This window comes from Electrophorus electricus, chromosome 6, assembly GCF_041902795.1.
Source record: "Electrophorus electricus isolate QZ-2024a chromosome 6, ASM4190279v1, whole genome shotgun sequence".
Taxonomy (NCBI): domain Eukaryota; kingdom Metazoa; phylum Chordata; class Actinopteri; order Gymnotiformes; family Gymnotidae; genus Electrophorus; species Electrophorus electricus.
Genome location: NC_137502.1, coordinates 29,732,229 through 29,754,912, shown reverse-complemented (window position 1 = coordinate 29,754,912; position 22,684 = coordinate 29,732,229). Strand labels below are relative to the sequence as shown.

The 22,684-nt window shown below is 41.1% G+C and overlaps 1 protein-coding gene across 1 annotated transcript; it reads right to left on the bottom strand.

Moving 5' to 3' along the window:
- Positions 1 to 28: 28 nt before the first annotated feature.
- On the bottom strand, positions 29 to 21,950 carry eppk1 (epiplakin 1). The gene is made up of 2 exons (XM_035525710.2): positions 21,847 to 21,950; positions 29 to 15,774 (listed from the first exon to the last, which is right to left on the bottom strand). The coding sequence occupies exons 1-2, from the start codon at positions 21,938 to 21,940 to the stop codon at positions 458 to 460; spliced, it is 15,411 nt and encodes a 5,136-aa protein (XP_035381603.2). The 5' UTR covers positions 21,941 to 21,950; the 3' UTR covers positions 29 to 457.
- Between the last annotated feature and the right edge of the window lie 734 nt (positions 21,951 to 22,684).

Sequence of the window (22,684 nt, the reverse complement as noted above, 5' to 3'; positions counted from 1 at the left end):
TTTTCCGCATACACAACAGACAAAACAGTTCAAAAAAATTGTTTATTAATGGGGTAAAAGTAAACAGTTCACTCAGGCAGTAAGTAAAAAGTATTTTTCTACTACTGATCTGTTAAGAATAAAGCTTTAAATCTTTTATGATTTTATTGACATGCTCATTCCTTGCATTGTTAATTCTTACCTGTTCAAAGTTCCTAATTGGTTAAATATTTGTATCAAAAATGTAAGAACATGTCCTAAGCACCTACATTAAGGTTTTAAACCAGAACGTTTGGTGTTTCATGTTTTCCTTGCTTTAATGTACGTGATTAAAACATCTGTAAGAAAAGGTAACTCCCAAACTCACCATATTAATTTGTAAAAGCACGGTAAACATATTGCAGTAAAGAAAGAAAAAAAATGTTTTTATAATGAATCACCTGCTTAGACATTAAAAAGTGTAAGCGAAGGAAATGGTCTACTTTTTCAAAAGGAGTAACATAAAACCATTGGCTTGATCTTTCACACACCTTTCAACAAGCTGCAAGTATGTGAGATTTTCCTCCGTGTTGGGATCAAAGAAGCCCTTGGTGTCGTCATCTGGGGTGGCAAGGATTTGGTTCATTTCTTCATCAAAGTATCCTCTCTGGTAGGCCACCTCCACTGGCACACGGTGACTGTGCACTGGATCAATAATGCCACCAGTAGCGATCTGTGCTTCCAGGAGACGAATGCCATGGTCCTTGACAATAAGATCTTTCTTCAAGGCCTGGAACAATGAAATGACGTTTCCTGTGTGGGGGTCGGTATAGCCAGTGACTGCCCTCTCAGCAGAGAGCAGTTTGTTTTTCCATTCAGACCCCACTAGTCCCTGAGCTACTGCTTCCTCTACTGAGAGTTTATTGTTCTTCACTGGATCAATCATGAATCCAGTAGCTGCCTGTGCCTCCAGTAAAACCAGTGAGGTTCCAGGTTTCAATAGTCCTTTGCATTTGGCTTGGTAAATGCTCATTTTCTCTTTAGTGGACTGTACAAACACACCTGCAATGCTGTTAGTTCCTTGCAGATACCTGCGCACAGAATCAATTTGGCTTACTTGTTCCACTGTAACCTTTTCAGCAGTGAGTTCTTCATAAATTTTCTCATTAATGATTTTAGATTTCAGCAATTCCTGAGCTGACACTTGTTTTTTGATGCCTTTGAAGGTTAGAACCTTTGATATTTTGGGTGGGGTAATAACAGGAATGCTAGAGGTTTTCTGCTGTACAATTGTCAGAACCTGCTCCAAAAAGTATTCAATCGTTATTGTGCCAGACTTAAACTGCTGCACCAGATCTCTTCTCTTTTCCTCTGTGATGTATTTAGAGTATAAGAGTTCCCAAAGAGAGACCACCTGTCCCTGGAATTTTCCTCCTGCCTGGTCCGTGGTTGTGGTTTTAAGAATTGTCTTTGTACATTCATCAATAAAGAAATAAAATTCTCCTTTCTTTACTACAACAAGCAGGCTTAGATCTGTTTCTGCATCTTTCACACACCTTTCAACAAGCTGCAAGTATGTGAGATTTTCCTCCGTGTTGGGATCAAAGAAGCCCTTGGTGTCGTCATCTGGGGTGGCAAGGATTTGGTTCATTTCTTCATCAAAGTATCCTCTCTGGTAGGCCACCTCCACTGGCACACGGTGACTGTGCACTGGATCAATAATGCCACCAGTAGCGATCTGTGCTTCCAGGAGACGAATGCCATGGTCCTTGACAATAAGATCTTTCTTCAAGGCCTGGAACAATGAAATGACGTTTCCTGTGTGGGGGTCGGTATAGCCAGTGACTGCCCTCTCAGCAGAGAGCAGTTTGTTTTTCCATTCAGACCCCACTAGTCCCAGAGCTACTGCTTCCTCTACTGAGAGTTTATTGTTCTTCACTGGATCAATCATGAATCCAGTAGCTGCCTGTGCCTCCAGTAAAACCAGTGAGGTTCCAGGTTTCAATAGTCCTTTGCATTTGGCTTGGTAAATGCTCATTTTCTCTTTAGTGGACTGTACAAACACACCTGCAATGCTGTTTGTTCCTTGCAGATACCTGCGCACAGAATCAATTTGGCTTACTTGTTCCACCGTAACCTTTTCAGCAGTGAGTTCTTCATAAATTTTCTCATTAATGATTTTAGATTTCAGCAATTCCTGAGCTGACACTTGTTTTTTGATGCCTTTGAAGGTTAGAACCTTTGATATTTTGGGTGGGGTAATAACAGGAATACTAGAAGTTTTCTGCTGTACATTTGTCAGAACCTGCTCCAAAAAGTATTCAATCGTTATTGTGCCAGACTTAAACTGCTGCACCAGATCTCTTCTCTTTTCCTCTGTGATGTATTTAGAGTATAAGAGTTCCCAAAGAGAGACCACCTGTCCCTGGAATTTTCCTCCTGCCTGGTCCGTGGTTGTGGTTTTAAGAATTGTCTTTGTACATTCATCAATAAAGAAATAAAATTCTCCTTTCTTTACTACAACAAGCAGGCTTAGATCTGTTTCTGCATCTTTCACACACCTTTCAACAAGCTGCAAGTATGTGAGATTTTCCTCCGTGTTGGGATCAAAGAAGCCCTTGGTGTCGTCATCTGGGGTGGCAAGGATTTGGTTCATTTCTTCATCAAAGTATCCTCTCTGGTAGGCCACCTCCACTGGCACACGGTGACTGTGCACTGGATCAATAATGCCACCAGTAGCGATCTGTGCTTCCAGGAGACGAATGCCATGGTCCTTGACAATAAGATCTTTCTTCAAGGCCTGGAACAATGAAATGACGTTTCCTGTGTGGGGGTCGGTATAGCCAGTGACTGCCCTCTCAGCAGAGAGCAGTTTGTTTTTCCATTCAGACCCCACTAGTCCCTGAGCTACTGCTTCCTCTACTGAGAGTTTATTGTTCTTCACTGGATCAATCATGAATCCAGTAGCTGCCTGTGCCTCCAGTAAAACCAGTGAGGTTCCAGGTTTCAATAGTCCTTTGCATTTGGCTTGGTAAATGCTCATTTTCTCTTTAGTGGACTGTACAAACACACCTGCAATGCTGTTTGTTCCTTGCAGATACCTGCGCACAGAATCAATTTGGCTTACTTGTTCCACCGTAACCTTTTCAGCAGTGAGCTCTTCATACATTTTCTCATTAATGATTTTAGATTTCAGCAATTCCTGAGCTGACACTTGTTTTTTGATGCCTTTGAAGGTTAGAACCTTTGATATTTTGGGTGGGGTAATAACAGGAATGCTAGAGGTTTTCTGCTGTACAATTGTCAGAACATGCTCCAAAAAGTATTCAATCGTTATTGTGCCAGACTTAAACTGCTGCACCAGATCTCTTCTCTTTTCCTCTGTGATGTATTTAGAGTATAAGAGTTCCCAAAGAGACACCACCTGTCCCTGGAATTTTCCTCCTGCCTGGTCCGTGGTTGTGGTTTTAAGAATTGTCTTTGTACATTCATCAATAAAGAAATAAAATTCTCCTTTCTTTACTACAACAAGCAGGCTTAGATCTGTTTCTGCATCTTTCACACACCTTTCTACAAGCTGCAAGTATGTGAGATTTTCCTCCGTGTTGGGATCAAAGAAGCCCTTGGTGTCGTCATCTGGGGTGGCAAGGATTTGGTTCATTTCTTCATCAAAGTATCCTCTCTGGTAGGCCACCTCCACTGGCACACGGTGACTGTGCACTGGATCAATAATGCCACCAGTAGCGATCTGTGCTTCCAGGAGACGAATGCCATGGTCCTTGACAATAAGATCTTTCTTCAAGGCCTGGAACAATGAAATGACGTTTCCTGTGTGGGGGTCGGTATAGCCAGTGACTGCCCTCTCAGCAGAGAGCAGTTTGTTTTTCCATTCAGACCCCACTAGTCCCTGAGCTACTGCTTCCTCTACTGAGAGTTTATTGTTCTTCACTGGATCAATCATGAATCCAGTAGCTGCCTGTGCCTCCAGTAAAACCAGTGAGGTTCCAGGTTTCAATAGTCCTTTGCATTTGGCTTGGTAAATGCTCATTTTCTCTTTAGTGGACTGTACAAACACACCTGCAATGCTGTTTGTTCCTTGCAGATACCTGCGCACAGAATCAATTTGGCTTACTTGTTCCACCGTAACCTTTTCAGCAGTGAGTTCTTCATAAATTTTCTCATTAATGATTTTAGATTTCAGCAATTCCTGAGCTGACACTTGTTTTTTGATGCCTTTGAAGGTTAGAACCTTTGATATTTTGGGTGGGGTAATAACAGGAATGCTAGAGGTTTTCTGCTGTACAATTGTCAGAACCTGCTCCAAAAAGTATTCAATCGTTATTGTGCCAGACTTAAACTGCTGCACCAGATCTCTTCTCTTTTCCTCTGTGATATATTTAGAGTATAAGAGTTCCCAAAGAGAGACCACCTGTCCCTGGAATTTTCCTCCTGCCTGGTCCGTGGTTGTGGTTTTAAGAATTGTCTTTGTACATTCATCAATAAAGAAATAAAATTCTCCTTTCTTTACTACAACAAGCAGGCTTAGATCTGTTTCTGCATCTTTCACACACCTTTCAACAAGCTGCAAGTATGTGAGATTTTCCTCCGTGTTGGGATCAAAGAAGCCCTTGGTGTCGTCATCTGGGGTGGCAAGGATTTGGTTCATTTCTTCATCAAAGTATCCTCTCTGGTAGGCCACCTCCACTGGCACACGGTGACTGTGCACTGGATCAATAATGCCACCAGTAGCGATCTGTGCTTCCAGGAGACGAATGCCATGGTCCTTGACAATAAGATCTTTCTTCAAGGCCTGGAACAATGAAATGACGTTTCCTGTGTGGGGGTCGGTATAGCCAGTGACTGCCCTCTCAGCAGAGAGCAGTTTGTTTTTCCATTCAGACCCCACTAGTCCCTGAGCTACTGCTTCCTCTACTGAGAGCTTATTGTTCTTCACTGGATCAATCATGAATCCAGTAGCTGCCTGTGCCTCCAGTAAAACCAGTGAGGTTCCAGGTTTCAATAGTCCTTTGCATCTGGCTTGGTAAATGCTCATTTTCTCTTTAGTGGACTGTACAAACACACCTGCAATGCTGTTAGTTCCTTGCAGATACTTGCGCACAGAATCAATTTGGCTTACTTGTTCCACCGTAACCTTTTCAGCAGTGAGTTCTTCATAAATTTTCTCATTAATGATTTTAGATTTCAGCAAATCCTGAGCTGACACTTGTTTTTTGATGCCTTTGAAGGTTAGAACCTTTGATATTTTGGGTGGGGTAATAACAGGAATGCTAGAGGTTTTCTGCTGTACAATTGTCAGAACATGCTCCAAAAAGTATTCAATCGTTATTGTGCCAGACTTAAACTGCTGCACCAGATCTCTTCTCTTTTCCTCTGTGATGTATTTAGAGTATAAGAGTTCCCAAAGAGAGACCACCTGTCCCTGGAATTTTCCTCCTGCCTGGTCCGTGGTTGTGGTTTTAAGAATTGTCTTTGTACATTCATCAATAAAGAAATAAAATTCTCCTTTCTTTACTACAACAAGCAGGCTTAGATCTGTTTCTGCATCTTTCACACACCTTTCAACAAGCTGCAAGTATGTGAGATTTTCCTCCGTGTTGGGATCAAAGAAGCCCTTGGTGTCGTCATCTGGGGTGGCAAGGATTTGGTTCATTTCTTCATCAAAGTATCCTCTCTGGTAGGCCACCTCCACTGGCACACGGTGACTGTGCACTGGATCAATAATGCCACCAGTAGCGATCTGTGCTTCCAGGAGACGAATGCCATGGTCCTTGACAATAAGATCTTTCTTCAAGGCCTGGAACAATGAAATGACGTTTCCTGTGTGGGGGTCGGTATAGCCAGTGACTGCCCTCTCAGCAGAGAGCAGTTTGTTTTTCCATTCAGACCCCACTAGTCCCTGAGCTACTGCTTCCTCTACTGAGAGTTTATTGTTCTTCACTGGATCAATCATGAATCCAGTAGCTGCCTGTGCCTCCAGTAAAACCAGTGAGGTTCCAGGTTTCAATAGTCCTTTGCATTTGGCTTGGTAAATGCTCATTTTCTCTTTAGTGGACTGTACAAACACACCTGCAATGCTGTTTGTTCCTTGCAGATACCTGCGCACAGAATCAATTTGGCTTACTTGTTCCACCGTAACCTTTTCAGCAGTGAGCTCTTCATACATTTTCTCATTAATGATTTTAGATTTCAGCAATTCCTGAGCTGACACTTGTTTTTTGATGCCTTTGAAGGTTAGAACCTTTGATATTTTGGGTGGGGTAATAACAGGAATGCTAGAGGTTTTCTGCTGTACAATTGTCAGAACATGCTCCAAAAAGTATTCAATCGTTATTGTGCCAGACTTAAACTGCTGCACCAGATCTCTTCTCTTTTCCTCTGTGATGTATTTAGAGTATAAGAGTTCCCAAAGAGACACCACCTGTCCCTGGAATTTTCCTCCTGCCTGGTCCGTGGTTGTGGTTTTAAGAATTGTCTTTGTACATTCATCAATAAAGAAATAAAATTCTCCTTTCTTTACTACAACAAGCAGGCTTAGATCTGTTTCTGCATCTTTCACACACCTTTCTACAAGCTGCAAGTATGTGAGATTTTCCTCCGTGTTGGGATCAAAGAAGCCCTTGGTGTCGTCATCTGGGGTGGCAAGGATTTGGTTCATTTCTTCATCAAAGTATCCTCTCTGGTAGGCCACCTCCACTGGCACACGGTGACTGTGCACTGGATCAATAATGCCACCAGTAGCGATCTGTGCTTCCAGGAGACGAATGCCATGGTCCTTGACAATAAGATCTTTCTTCAAGGCCTGGAACAATGAAATGACGTTTCCTGTGTGGGGGTCGGTATAGCCAGTGACTGCCCTCTCAGCAGAGAGCAGTTTGTTTTTCCATTCAGACCCCACTAGTCCCTGAGCTACTGCTTCCTCTACTGAGAGTTTATTGTTCTTCACTGGATCAATCATGAATCCAGTAGCTGCCTGTGCCTCCAGTAAAACCAGTGAGGTTCCAGGTTTCAATAGTCCTTTGCATTTGGCTTGGTAAATGCTCATTTTCTCTTTAGTGGACTGTACAAACACACCTGCAATGCTGTTTGTTCCTTGCAGATACCTGCGCACAGAATCAATTTGGCTTACTTGTTCCACCGTAACCTTTTCAGCAGTGAGTTCTTCATAAATTTTCTCATTAATGATTTTAGATTTCAGCAATTCCTGAGCTGACACTTGTTTTTTGATGCCTTTGAAGGTTAGAACCTTTGATATTTTGGGTGGGGTAATAACAGGAATGCTAGAGGTTTTCTGCTGTACAATTGTCAGAACCTGCTCCAAAAAGTATTCAATCGTTATTGTGCCAGACTTAAACTGCTGCACCAGATCTCTTCTCTTTTCCTCTGTGATATATTTAGAGTATAAGAGTTCCCAAAGAGAGACCACCTGTCCCTGGAATTTTCCTCCTGCCTGGTCCGTGGTTGTGGTTTTAAGAATTGTCTTTGTACATTCATCAATAAAGAAATAAAATTCTCCTTTCTTTACTACAACAAGCAGGCTTAGATCTGTTTCTGCATCTTTCACACACCTTTCAACAAGCTGCAAGTATGTGAGATTTTCCTCCGTGTTGGGATCAAAGAAGCCCTTGGTGTCGTCATCTGGGGTGGCAAGGATTTGGTTCATTTCTTCATCAAAGTATCCTCTCTGGTAGGCCACCTCCACTGGCACACGGTGACTGTGCACTGGATCAATAATGCCACCAGTAGCGATCTGTGCTTCCAGGAGACGAATGCCATGGTCCTTGACAATAAGATCTTTCTTCAAGGCCTGGAACAATGAAATGACGTTTCCTGTGTGGGGGTCGGTATAGCCAGTGACTGCCCTCTCAGCAGAGAGCAGTTTGTTTTTCCATTCAGACCCCACTAGTCCCTGAGCTACTGCTTCCTCTACTGAGAGCTTATTGTTCTTCACTGGATCAATCATGAATCCAGTAGCTGCCTGTGCCTCCAGTAAAACCAGTGAGGTTCCAGGTTTCAATAGTCCTTTGCATCTGGCTTGGTAAATGCTCATTTTCTCTTTAGTGGACTGTACAAACACACCTGCAATGCTGTTAGTTCCTTGCAGATACTTGCGCACAGAATCAATTTGGCTTACTTGTTCCACCGTAACCTTTTCAGCAGTGAGTTCTTCATAAATTTTCTCATTAATGATTTTAGATTTCAGCAAATCCTGAGCTGACACTTGTTTTTTGATGCCTTTGAAGGTTAGAACCTTTGATATTTTGGGTGGGGTAATAACAGGAATGCTAGAGGTTTTCTGCTGTACAATTGTCAGAACATGCTCCAAAAAGTATTCAATCGTTATTGTGCCAGACTTAAACTGCTGCACCAGATCTCTTCTCTTTTCCTCTGTGATGTATTTAGAGTATAAGAGTTCCCAAAGAGACACCACCTGTCCCTGGAATTTTCCTCCTGCCTGGTCCGTGGTTGTGGTTTTAAGAATTGTCTTTGTACATTCATCAATAAAGAAATAAAATTCTCCTTTCTTTACTACAACAAGCAGGCTTAGATCTGTTTCTGCATCTTTCACACACCTTTCAACAAGCTGCAAGTATGTGAGATTTTCCTCCGTGTTGGGATCAAAGAAGCCCTTGGTGTCGTCATCTGGGGTGGCAAGGATTTGGTTCATTTCTTCATCAAAGTATCCTCTCTGGTAGGCCACCTCCACTGGCACACGGTGACTGTGCACTGGATCAATAATGCCACCAGTAGCGATCTGTGCTTCCAGGAGACGAATGCCATGGTCCTTGACAATAAGATCTTTCTTCAAGGCCTGGAACAATGAAATGACGTTTCCTGTGTGGGGGTCGGTATAGCCAGTGACTGCCCTCTCAGCAGAGAGCAGTTTGTTTTTCCATTCAGACCCCACTAGTCCCTGAGCTACTGCTTCCTCTACTGAGAGCTTATTGTTCTTCACTGGATCAATCATGAATCCAGTAGCTGCCTGTGCCTCCAGTAAAACCAGTGAGGTTCCAGGTTTCAATAGTCCTTTGCAGCTGGCTTGGTAAATGCTCATTTTCTCTTTAGTGGACTGTACAAACACACCTGCAATGCTGTTAGTTCCTTGCAGATACCTGCGCACAGAATCAATTTGGCTTACTTGTTCCACCGTAACCTTTTCAGCAGTGAGTTCTTCATACATTTTCTCATTAATGATTTTAGATTTCAGCAATTCCTGAGCTGACACTTGTTTTTTGATGCCTTTGAAGGTTAGAACCTTTGATATTTTGGGTGGGGTAATAACAGGAATGCTAGAGGTTTTCTGCTGTACAATTGTCAGAACATGCTCCAAAAAGTATTCAATCGTTATTGTGCCAGACTTAAACTGCTGCACCAGATCTCTTCTCTTTTCCTCTGTGATGTATTTAGAGTATAAGAGTTCCCAAAGAGAGACCACCTGTCCCTGGAATTTTCCTCCTGCCTGGTCCGTGGTTGTGGTTTTAAGAATTGTCTTTGTACATTCATCAATAAAGAAATAAAATTCTCCTTTCTTTACTACAACAAGCAGGCTTAGATCTGTTTCTGCATCTTTCACACACCTTTCAACAAGCTGCAAGTATGTGAGATTTTCCTCCGTGTTGGGATCAAAGAAGCCCTTGGTGTCGTCATCTGGGGTGGCAAGGATTTGGTTCATTTCTTCATCAAAGTATCCTCTCTGGTAGGCCACCTCCACTGGCACACGGTGACTGTGCACTGGATCAATAATGCCACCAGTAGCGATCTGTGCTTCCAGGAGACGAATGCCATGGTCCTTGACAATAAGATCTTTCTTCAAGGCCTGGAACAATGAAATGACGTTTCCTGTGTGGGGGTCGGTATAGCCAGTGACTGCCCTCTCAGCAGAGAGCAGTTTGTTTTTCCATTCAGACCCCACTAGTCCCTGAGCTACTGCTTCCTCTACTGAGAGCTTATTGTTCTTCACTGGATCAATCATGAATCCAGTAGCTGCCTGTGCCTCCAGTAAAACCAGTGAGGTTCCAGGTTTCAATAGTCCTTTGCATCTGGCTTGGTAAATGCTCATTTTCTCTTTAGTGGACTGTACAAACACACCTGCAATGCTGTTAGTTCCTTGCAGATACTTGCGCACAGAATCAATTTGGCTTACTTGTTCCACCGTAACCTTTTCAGCAGTGAGTTCTTCATAAATTTTCTCATTAATGATTTTAGATTTCAGCAAATCCTGAGCTGACACTTGTTTTTTGATGCCTTTGAAGGTTAGAACCTTTGATATTTTGGGTGGGGTAATAACAGGAATGCTAGAGGTTTTCTGCTGTACAATTGTCAGAACATGCTCCAAAAAGTATTCAATCGTTATTGTGCCAGACTTAAACTGCTGCACCAGATCTCTTCTCTTTTCCTCTGTGATGTATTTAGAGTATAAGAGTTCCCAAAGAGACACCACCTGTCCCTGGAATTTTCCTCCTGCCTGGTCCGTGGTTGTGGTTTTAAGAATTGTCTTTGTACATTCATCAATAAAGAAATAAAATTCTCCTTTCTTTACTACAACAAGCAGGCTTAGATCTGTTTCTGCATCTTTCACACACCTTTCAACAAGCTGCAAGTATGTGAGATTTTCCTCCGTGTTGGGATCAAAGAAGCCCTTGGTGTCGTCATCTGGGGTGGCAAGGATTTGGTTCATTTCTTCATCAAAGTATCCTCTCTGGTAGGCCACCTCCACTGGCACACGGTGACTGTGCACTGGATCAATAATGCCACCAGTAGCGATCTGTGCTTCCAGGAGACGAATGCCATGGTCCTTGACAATAAGATCTTTCTTCAAGGCCTGGAACAATGAAATGACGTTTCCTGTGTGGGGGTCGGTATAGCCAGTGACTGCCCTCTCAGCAGAGAGCAGTTTGTTTTTCCATTCAGACCCCACTAGTCCCTGAGCTACTGCTTCCTCTACTGAGAGTTTATTGTTCTTCACTGGATCAATCATGAATCCAGTAGCTGCCTGTGCCTCCAGTAAAACCAGTGAGGTTCCAGGTTTCAATAGTCCTTTGCATTTGGCTTGGTAAATGCTCATTTTCTCTTTAGTGGACTGTACAAACACACCTGCAATGCAATTTGTTGATCCAAGATATTTTTGGATTTGGTCAGTTTGATTTATTTCCTCATCTGTTACTTCCTCATTGATAATTTCATTTAACATTTTTCCAGATATAATTTTTGATTCAAAAAGCTCACTTGCTGAAACCTTTTTTCTGAGGCCTTTAAAGGAATGTTTCTTTGTTGTCACTTCAATTACAATTGTTGTAACTATTTGTTTTAATTCCTGTAATGCTAATTTGCCTGACTTGTAATCTTCAATTAGCTGCTCTCTCTTTTTTGTTGTTATGTATTCCGACATTATGACATCCCACAAGGACACTCGGAGTCCTTCAAACTTTCCTGCAATGTTGTCAATAGACTTCTCTTTGAAGACAGCTTTTACTTGCTCATCAGTGTAAGCTGATCTCTCATTATGTTCAGCAACAGGCAAAAGAAGAAGACCTGTGCCAGAACTTCTGACACATCTCTGTCTAAGCTGATGGTAAGTCAGTTTTTCTTTTGTGTTTTGGTCAGAATACCATGTTGTATCATCACGAACATTCATCTGAAGCTGGCAGACCTCCTCATCCAGGAGCCCATGTTTTATGGCATGACTAGTAGGCAGCCGATGGCTACAAACTGGATCAATGATTCCCCCTGTAGCCAGCTGTGCCTCTAAGAGTCTGAGTCCATGATTTTGGGGGATTAGATCTTTTTTCATAGCTTCAAATAAGCATATTAGCTCATCAGTGTATGGGTCTGTAAATCCAGTGGTAGCTTTTTCAGCTAAAAATAAATACTCAAGCAAATCTGGACCAATGAGGCTCTCTTTGGCAGCCTCTTCAACAGTGAGATAATTGTTCTTTATTGGATCGATCATAAAACCTGTTGCTGCCTGAGCTTCAAGCAATATCAGTGCCATATCAGGACTTAGCAGTCCTTTCGTTTTGGCTTCATATAAGCACATCACCTTTTCAGTTGGTTGAAGTATCACTCCAGCAATGCTTCCTGTGCCCTTCAAATAATGTTGCACTGAATCATGTTTTACCACTTCTTCTAAAGCAATTTCCCCATTTTGCAAATCCTGGTACGTAGAGGCTTCAATGATTTCATAATCAAAAAGTTGTTTAATAGAAACAGGTTTTCTCAGACCCATTGTTGTTTGAGGGGTTGCTTTCTTCTTTTCCAGTTCAGCTATAGTTGTAATGACCATAGTGGCTATATCTTGAAGTTTTGCCATATTTGATCGGTATTGTTCTTTGAAACTTTGTCTTTGTTCATGAGTGAAATACATAGAATGAATCAACTCCCACAGAGAAATGGGATGTCCAGAAAAGCATCCAAAAGAAACAGAAACTGTATGTTTTTCAAACTCCTTTTTTATTTCAGAATCTGAGAGGATTTCCTCTTCTTTTTCTTGAAATTTTCCCTTGACAGCCAGTGGCAGAAGGTTCACTCCAGTGTCAGGATCTTTGATGCTCCTTTTTATCATCTCCTTGTAAGTTATGTTCTCCTGTGTATTGGGGTCAATAAATCCCTTCGTGTCATCACTTGGATCCAATAGGGTCTTGTACATTTCTGCATCAAAATAACCCATTCTGTATGCAGCTTCACAAGGCAAATGTAAAGATTTTACAGGATCAATTATGCCACCAGTTGCAATTTGGGCTTCCAGTAAACGTATGCCATGCTGGTACAGAATGAGATCCTTCTTCATGGCTTGGAAAAGTGATATATTTTCTCTAGTGTAAGGATCTTTGTATCCAGTTACTGCCTGCTCAGCAGACAGAAGCTTTTCATATAGCTCTGGTCCAACTAACTGCTGTTTTAAGGACTCCTCAACAGTGAATCTTTGGTTCTTTATAGGGTCAACAATGAAACCAGTGGCAGCCTGTGCTTCTAGAAGGCAAAGTGCAGTACCAGGGGAAAGCAAACCCCTTTTCCTAGCTTCATAGATGCTCATTTTCTGACCTGATGGTTTAAGAATCACACCAGCTATGCAGCTATTTCCTCCTACGGCATCCCTAACAGAATTCCTTTGAAGAAGTTCCCTAATTGTAAGTTTCCCCTCAAGCAAACTTTTGTATGTTTCTTCATCTATAATCTTCAGTTTCAGAAGATCCAAAATAGAGATTGTTTTCCTTAGACCCTGGATGTAGAGATCAGTGTTCCTCACAACTTCTTTGTTCTCAATAATTTCAAGGATTATTGTAATGATTTCCTTCACCGTTACAGTCCCTGACTTGTACCGTTGAAGCAGTTCCTGTCTTTTTTCCTCTGATAAATATTCAGAGTTAATGAGATCCCAAAGTGTCACATGCTTGTTTCTTAATCGACCATACTTCACAGTGACAACAATAGCTTGGAATGTCTCTTTGATGTTGTCAAGTATTTTGATTCCCTTGTCTTTTCCTTTGATTGGCAGAAGTCGGAGGCCTGTACTAGGATCAGTGACACATCTGTCCATCAGCTGTAGATAGGTAAGATTTTCATGAGTGTTCGGGTCAAAGAAACCTTTTGTGTCGTCTGAAGGATCAAGCAGAATTTCATTCATTTTAACATCAAAGTAGCCTTTTTTGTAGGCAATATTGATTGGAATTCGGTGACTATTTACTGGGTCAATTATACCTCCAGTGGCAATCTGGGCTTCCAGAAGACGAATTCCATGATCTTTCAGGATCAGCTCTTTCTGCATTGCCTGGAACAAAGATATGGTTGTGTTTGTGTATGGGTCTTTATAGCCTGTTACTGCCTTTTCAGCTGAGAGCAGGTTTATATGAAACTCAGGCCCCACTACTCTAGCCTTAATGGCATCATCCACTGAAAACCTTTGGTTTGCAATTGGATCAATGATGAATCCTGTTGCTGCCTGTGCTTCCAGTAGAATGAGTGCTGTTCCTGGTCTTAGCACTCCTCTTTGTTTGGCCTGGTAGATTGTCAGAATTTGTGAGTCAGGAAGTAAAACCCCTGCAATGCTTCCCTTACCTTGTAGGTATGTTTGCACTGATTCATCCTGTATAACATCCTCTACAGTTATATTTCCATTTTTGAGTTTCTCCAAATCTTTCATGGAAATTATGCCAGCCTCAGCTAGTTGATCTGCAGTGACTTGTTCTCTGATGCCTTCAAAATTCACAGTGGTTGATTTCTCTGAGTGTTCAATAACCTTCTGGATGTTGGTGATTATCATCTCAGTTGTAAGGTTTCCATTCTTGTACTGCAGAATAATATCCTGCCTTTGTGCTTCAGTGAAGTATTCAGACATCAGTAATTCCCAAATTGAAATGGTCATTCCCTTGTACTTTCCACCTTGTACTTTAACCATAACATCCTTGAAGGTAACTTTGATTTTATAGTCAATGAACTTGTGATTTTGGCTACCATTTTCCTCATGTAGAGGGAGCAATGTGATGCCTGTGGCAGGATCAATGACACAATGATTTATCAGCTGCAAGTAAGTAAGATTTTCTCTTGTGTTTGGATCAAAGAATCCTTTGGTATCATCTCCAGAATCTTTAAGGATGTCATTCATCTCCTTACTAAAGAAACCTCGGTTGTATGCAACATCTACAGGAATTCTGTGGCTATTTATTGGATCAATAATTCCACCTGTGGCAATTTGTGCCTCAAGCAAGCGGATGCCGTGTGCTTTCACAATAAGATCTTTAGATAGAGCCTGAAACAGTGAAATTATTTCCCCTGTGTAAGGATCTTTGTAACCAGTGACTGCACTTTCTGCTGTAAGCAGTTTTGCATGGTGTTCCGGTCCTACAAGTTTGTTTTTGATAGCATCATCAACACTCAACTTTTTGTTTTCAATAGGGTCAATCATGAATCCAGTAGCTGCCTGTGCCTCTAGTAGTACTAATGCTGTTCCAGGCATGAGGATGCCTTGCTTCATTGCCTGATAAATGCTCATTTTTTTATTAGAGGATGGCAGTATCACTCCCCCAATGCTCCCTTTTCCTTCCAGATACTCCTTCACTGTCTCTAAGAGCATTAAACTCTTAGCTGTGGTCTTGCCTTTTTGTAGATCTTCATATGTTTCCTGGTCAATAATTTTTGATTCTAGCATTTCATGCGATGACACTCCCTTACGAAGCCCTTTGAATGTTATAGAGACCGGGAGTAGTAGCAAACCAGTTTGTGAATCTATAGTGCATTTCTCCATCATAAGTGGATATGAGAGATTTTCCTGAGAGTTGGGATCATACAAGACTCTAATTGCATCAGTCTGGTCTGTGACTATGCCTTTTTCATAATGCCCCCTCTCACAGGCTTGCTCTTCTGAAATATAACATTTCTCAATTGGGTCATAAATCCCTCTAGTAGAAATCTGTGCCTGAAGCAGTCTGATGGCATATTCTTTTGAAACCACATCTTTCTGCATGGCCTGGAATATTGAGATTGGTTGGTTGGTATAAGGATCCAAATAACCCAGCCGAGCCTTTTCGGCAAATTGTAGTTTGTCATTCATCTCTGGACCCACAATTCCTTCTTTGACAGCATCTTCCACTGACAGTTTTCTGTTCTTGATAGGATCAATGATTCCCTCAGTTGCTGCTTGGGCTTCTAAAAGGGCCAAACATGTCCCTGGTTTTAGTAAACGTTTCTTCAGTGCTTGGTATATGGTTAGAGTCTCATTTGATGTTTCAAGAAACACTCCAGCCACTGCCCCCTGGCCATGTTCCTGAGAGGGCATTTTCTGAAAATATCTTACTTTCAAACCTGTAAATGAAACAAATATAAAATAAACTATTTTATTGTGAGCCCAGAGAGAATAATATTGAATAATATTTGTTTATAGAAATGAGAAAATGGCAGAACCGTACCACCTATAGGTATGTTTCCTCTTTTTGAACAACATGTAAATCTTGGTGAATTTTGTGCAAAACAGTGATCTAATTGTAACATGGTGCCCCGAGTGTCGATGGGCATAGAGCGAGACGCACGGACTCTCTCGACACGGACAAACATTTATTTACATAAAACACAAAGGACGAAAGTGGCACTCGCGTGTAAACACAAACAATGAACATAAGCACATTAAACACTAACAACTTCCAACATTTAACACGATCTTAAACGAACATAGTCACGACTGATACATATGCTTACAAACAACACGCTACATCAGCAATGACCAACACACTACACACAATGACAAGGGTTTATATACATAAGCACGAAAGAGGTGCAGGTGTGTGCAGGTGTGGTTACAAACAAAACAGCCCTCCCACTGCACGTGGCGGGCCAAACCACGTGACTCATGGGAGGCGAGCATTCCGTGACACTAATGGTATAAAAATAATATTACATAAAGGAACTATGCATTTCAGTTCATGACTGAAGTGAACATCTTGTTAGGGTTTTCTCAGTTTGTCTTTTCCCTCCATGCTGGTATATGTAGACATTTTGAGGGGCTGTTCTAACCATATTACTTCTATAAATGGTGTAAAATAATGTAATAATTTAAGTAACCACCAATCCATATTAAATTAGTAAATTGTTGTTTTTTTTAAAGATGAATGAATGAGGTGCACCTTGTTAGTGTAAATAAACATATGATTGTAGATATAGTCAGAGAATTTGTAGAGAGGAGAATTACCACTCTGTAATATCTTCTGGGTTTGTTTGGAGTTAAATGGCTTATGTCCTTTGGAGGCCTGTCTATAAAAGTAGAAAAGGTTTATATGATATAGCAATTTAGTTTGGTCTAACTTTAGCAATTTTTATGGCCTACTAGTATTTATGAAGCCACAATAGCAAAAACACACTTTTTTGTTCCTACAGAGGGCCAGCTCAGCCAAAGTGGGTAAGTGGGCTGTTGCATGGGGACATTTAGTCTAGCCTTGCACATTTCTTTATGCTTCTACCTTTCTTTAGCTATAATCTTATCTTATAAAAGTAGATTATAAGCCTTAAGAAATGACTAACAAATACTTGGGAGAGGTATTCATATTATTTGGTAAGAACTAGTCTGACCCCTCATGGGAAACATCTATACACTAGCAGTGTATCTAGCAGAGGAGTCGATGGAGGTAGTGATGGGCTTTTCACTGAAGTCTTCATGATACCCAGGCACAGATTTTAGTCTCATTACTAGAGCCAGTCATGTACAGCTGCAGGGTCCATGGGTCTAAATACATCTACTTGTACTCTTTACTGAACAACCAACAAATAGTTAAAATCATGTTACTTTTAATTGTATTGGTGTTTATTTGCATGAATATAGTAGTGTTTGTTTGTCTTATATAGTATTTTTCATGCAAAATAAATAATTGATGCCCAGTTAAATAGCTCAGCATTTCATGGGTGCCAATGACTTGCACAGTAAATCCAATAGAAAGTCTATTTTGAATATGTGCAAGAAATATAATTAAATCAGAAATTTAAAAAAGTAGTATATGAGTTATGTAGTACTGACATTGGAAGACCTATATTTGACTTTTTTGTTTTAATCTGTTCTCATTTTTTGTTGTTTTCTCATCCATTTCAAATGCTGAATTCCATGAGCAAAGTCAGTTAAAGTCTGCATCCTAAAAGGACTCGAGAGGCTCACAAAAACATACAATACCCCATGAAAGCTAAATGAAGAACTGAATTAGACAAATCTGTAGACTTTTTCACAATAACATACAGGTCAGGTGCAAAGACAGGTATTACATTCCATTTGGGATATTCTTTCGCAAGTCACACAAGACATACGATAACTGATAAGATTTGCAGACAGATCAGATTTTTTACCTGTTACACCTTGTCTCACACATACCAGCCTGTCTCACCTCTAGCTGAGTTAGCAAAAATACATGTGTAAGAACAGATGTAAAGAAGGGGAAAACAGGCTCTGCAACAAATAAATTCATGATGGCAAGATTGTCACGGACTGCTCCGCCCCCCATAAGTCACGTGGTATGACCCGCAGGGGGATTCGAAAATGTACTATTTTTGTACACCCCCCAGGATTGCACACACATGTATAAGGTTTAATGTTAATGTCTTGTGTGTTTATTTAACCCCCTGTCTGTGTGTGCTCGTTTTGATGGTCATTGTCGCTACGTATGTGTTAATTTCGTTCATTGTAGCTGTAACGTTGTTTTGTGTAGTCCCGTATTAGTGTAAACGTATTCTTCGTTTAACGTTAAGTGTAGAGTCATGTTTTTCGTCAGTGTTGTGAGTGCCACCTTCGTTGTATTTGTCAAATGTCAATAATCATCCTTCACAGTCGAGGGAGTCTGTGCGTCCTGCCCCACTCCCTGCGGCACTCAGGCCAGCTTCATTAGAGAATGAGCAACCACCACAGGACGCCTACTTCCTCGTGGATGGTGCTGAGGCACGTCCCAACCTGTAGCCTGGATCCCAGGAGATTGGGAAGTTCGCGGAAGTTCTTCCGCTTCTACGGACCCACCAGAAGGATGACTGGAGGGGTCCGCCCAAAGTCCTGGAGGGGGAGTTCCTCGATCCTGCCGCTCTAGGATCGCCCCAGAGGAGGACCGTTAGGGGAGGCTGCACGTACGGAACCAGGGCGGACGTGCACCCCCGCGTGTCCGATGGGCCCAACTACACGTTTAACCCCGCAGGCGCTGTAGCACAGAGCCTTGTTTGTTGGTTGGCGCAACTGCATGTATTTGCACCTTGTGTATTTTTAGGCGCATCACATTATGGGGACAGCGTCGGACTGACCCCAGAGAGGCAGGCACTCTGCTTTTCTCCCTAGCTTGTGAAGGTCTCCTAGGTGGGAGGTTCCTGGGCCGCCTTGTGCTGGGTGGGCACCGGGCAATGCCGTGCGGTGTTTGTTTGTGTGCACAGCAGCCTTGAGTTCGCTATCCCGGAAGGGGAAGCGTCAGAAACCGCGACCTTATGGAGGGGTCGTCTGCAAAGAATGCCCACCGGGATTGCGGACACGTGTATATGGTTGAATGTTAATGTCTTGTGTCTATTTATACTCCTGTCCGTGTGTGCTCCCTTTGTTGGTCATTGTCGCTACGTATGTGTTGATTTCGATCATTGTAGCCATAACATTTAGTGTAGTCCCGTATTAATGGACATGTTCTTCGTTTAACGTTAAGTGTAGTCATGTTTTCCGTCAGTATTGACTGCCACCTTCGTTGTATGTCTAATGTCAAACGTCCTTCACAGTCGAGGGAGTCTGTGCGTCCTGCCCCACTCCCTGCGGCGCTCGTGCCAGCTGCGTTACACATTTGACAGGTACTGCATCAGCAAAGCATGACATTTCACATTGTAAATGCAATAATTGATTACAGTTAAATGGTGCACACTTCACATATTTTGGGTAGCTTAAACACTGGATTCACTCCACGCCGCTCAGTTGTAAAATCATGTGTGATCCACATGATGTCATACACCTGAAGAGACTCAAGATTAGGCAATGAACAAGAACAGACCTTTCATAGACAACATTAACCATATGAGCCTTTTCTAATGTTAGGCCATAAGTCAATACATTGCATATTAATGTCTAGAAGCATGCCCATTGGGGACCTTTTTCATTTTTAAGAGCTAAAAATAAAATTTGAAACAAAATAGAACTGGATTTAAAACGTCAGTGCATGACAACTTCTTGTCCCAGACAAGTACATGCTTAGTGCAGTTTAGCCTTGTTATTAGTGCCTGTGTGAGAGAGGGCGTGGCCGTGGCTCCTTTCATCATCAGTACTTCCACTCCGAGCAATTTGTGAGCATTGGTAGCAGCACTACAACAGGTCACTTGCGTGCAAACTGGCTGTCAACATATCATTCACACGCGCACACACACACCCTCAGTATCTATTCATCAGCGGTGACTGCAAAAGCATGTTTAATGACTACATAACCCGCTTTTTTTGTCAAATGCATGTGTAACAAATAAAGACACGTTATTGTCAAAAGCATTTGTAATGACTACACAACCACTTTTGTCATTGCACAATAATATGATTACCTTTCACTGGCACATGTAAGCCACAGACTCAGAGGTATTGCAAAAATGCATCTTTAGTACAAACTATAAGAAAAGACTGTGAATGAATAAAGGGCTTTGCTGCTAAGGGTCCCAGAAAAGTTTTACTTGTGCAAATGTATTTATTTATTTATTTTTTACTTCAACATTCAAATCATGTTAAAATATAGTAATGAAAATGGAATAAGGTCTGTTCAATTGAAAAAATCACTCTAAGACTTTACTGTTTACTAAATATGTACAGTGATGTACCTGTCCTTTACTCAGCAGGCCAACCCATAAACACTTAGATGCTAAATCATAATGTTTAGTGGGGAACAGTTAGTCTTGACCCAAAAAGGTTAAACCTTGGAGTTTGAGACTTAGTATGAGACTGGTCCTCTCATTGGTCCTAAGGACATGTGATGATTCACCTAATTTTTAGGCAGTTTGGTTTAAGTCCTCAGGTTAGAACATTATTCAAATGAATCGTCATATATTAAGGTCAGAAGGAACTAGAAAACCTTTTATAAAACATGCAGGTGTTATGCTGGTAAAATAAATGTATGATTTGAATATTTATCTTATAACAATCACAAACTGAAATGTTTAAAACAAATTATCTAAATCAACTTGCATTTAACAAAAAATGATCAACAGCTCAATAATAGGGCTGTCAACAAACAACACTGGATTATGTGTATAAGACAGCAATACACAGAAAACCATGATACACCCCCAGTTTAAGTGCTGCCCTTAGGTTAATGCTATAGAATACCTCTAGCATATATAAAAGCTGTATAGATCTTTTGAGTCTTTTGCAGTAACCTTGATCAATTTAAATAATCTCTATTTCTGTTACTAATATACACTGGTGCATATGTATCTTGTGTGCATCTTCTACTGTATTGATTAAGTTGTGCTTGCTGTGCCTTGTGAGGCCAAAGACAATTTTCTTGCCATGGCTGGACAGTGACATTCTGTTATGTTGAAATCTATAGAACACAATGCACAGTCCTTTTGAAACTATATATTTAAACACAATTCTTTCTCCAAAAGAAATACCTGATAGAAATGCTCTTTCACACAGCTGTGGTAATGGGGAATACTTCATTTTACAAAACATTCTTTCCTTTGTAAGAGACTATGACAGAGACTTCTGTGTTCAAGTTTCATCAGGAAATGGTGAATAGCATTCTTTCCTAATGATGTAAAAATATTGTTGCAAACATGGTGACAAAGATGTCAAGGAAATGATATCTTCCTGTACTAAGGTATTTTTACCATAGCTAGTGATTGCTGGGTATGGACCAGACCCCTCTATGGAATTTAAATCTTCTATAGAACAACACATTCAAAGGTTTTGTAATTACTTGTATGTTACTTATGAGACAAGGCTAAACTGAATTTCTATGAAACTGGGGAATGTCCTGTAAAGGAATGGCTTTTCTCCACAAACTGGTAAAAAAAAAAAAAATCTTCTTGTTTTAACCATAAGACATAGATTCACACTTGTGTTTAACATAGTCATTATCACTGAAGTTCCCTGCATCTCATTCTTTTGAGCTGTCACAGGCAGTTAAAGGTTAATGCACCACATGTGAAATGTTTGCAATGCCTCTTTATGGCACATAAATCATGTCAGAACTTGAAAACATCCACAGCACACTGACCTGAATCTAACCCACACTGTGATGTCTTAATACAGGCATGCGGATGCTCTTTTCTCAGCTACTCCCTCACAAGACTCAAGGATCTGATCACTTTCACTATCTTACAATAGACGCAAACAAATCTTCCATCTTGGTGGTAGTACACAGAGCCAATGTAGAGGTCAGATGGTGTTTGGACAGTACTGCTTACCTTGTGATGAGACAGCTTCATTCAGAGAATGTTCTTGCAGACAGAAAGTCTTGCAGAGAATGAGGGGAGGATGGTCACATGTACACCGACACATGCAGCGAGAAAGGTGCACATTCAGACTGCTGCTGCCACATCTTATCTAGCACAAAAGGTTACGCCCATTCCTTTCACACGCCCTTTTCTTTGTGAAGGAAAAAAAGCCACATGGGAGGACAGTGAAAGAATGTCTTTTCCCCCACTGTTGATGTATTTCCAAATGTAATCCCAATTTTAAAGCTTTGCAGATTTTATGTTTACTGCCTGTTCTGCTCTTGCCTGAATCTAGTCACTGGTCACTAGGAGTTCTTTATTTTAATACAGAGAAGGAATTGTATTGAAATGTTATGAAATGTACTGAGGGATGGCAACTTGGTCCTGTAAAGTAAAACTGAACTTTTCACGGAAAGTTACTAAAAGCACACATGGCAAGAAGATAAGTTAGACAGTCATATGAATGTGTCCTTAAAATACCTTCATTGTGTTAACTTTACAATCCTTAAGGGTGGGTTCTCTTATCTCTCTGGAGCAATAATTCTTTCTTATGTTAGAACCATAAAAGAGAAAGGTTTTGTCAATCTTGTAGTACAGGCTTTCCATTACTTGTCCAGCCAGACATGCCTCAAAATATAGTTTGGGGTTTTCTAGCCCATAGCCTGGGCTAAAACACACCCATTTCAGAAAACATCCAAGCTTCCTTCTCAGGACTGTATTCTGTAGCACATTCCTTTTTAAAATCCTGAGATGTTGTTTCTGCATTTTAAAACTTTGTGGACATAGTAATGACCTGGCAGATCAAATA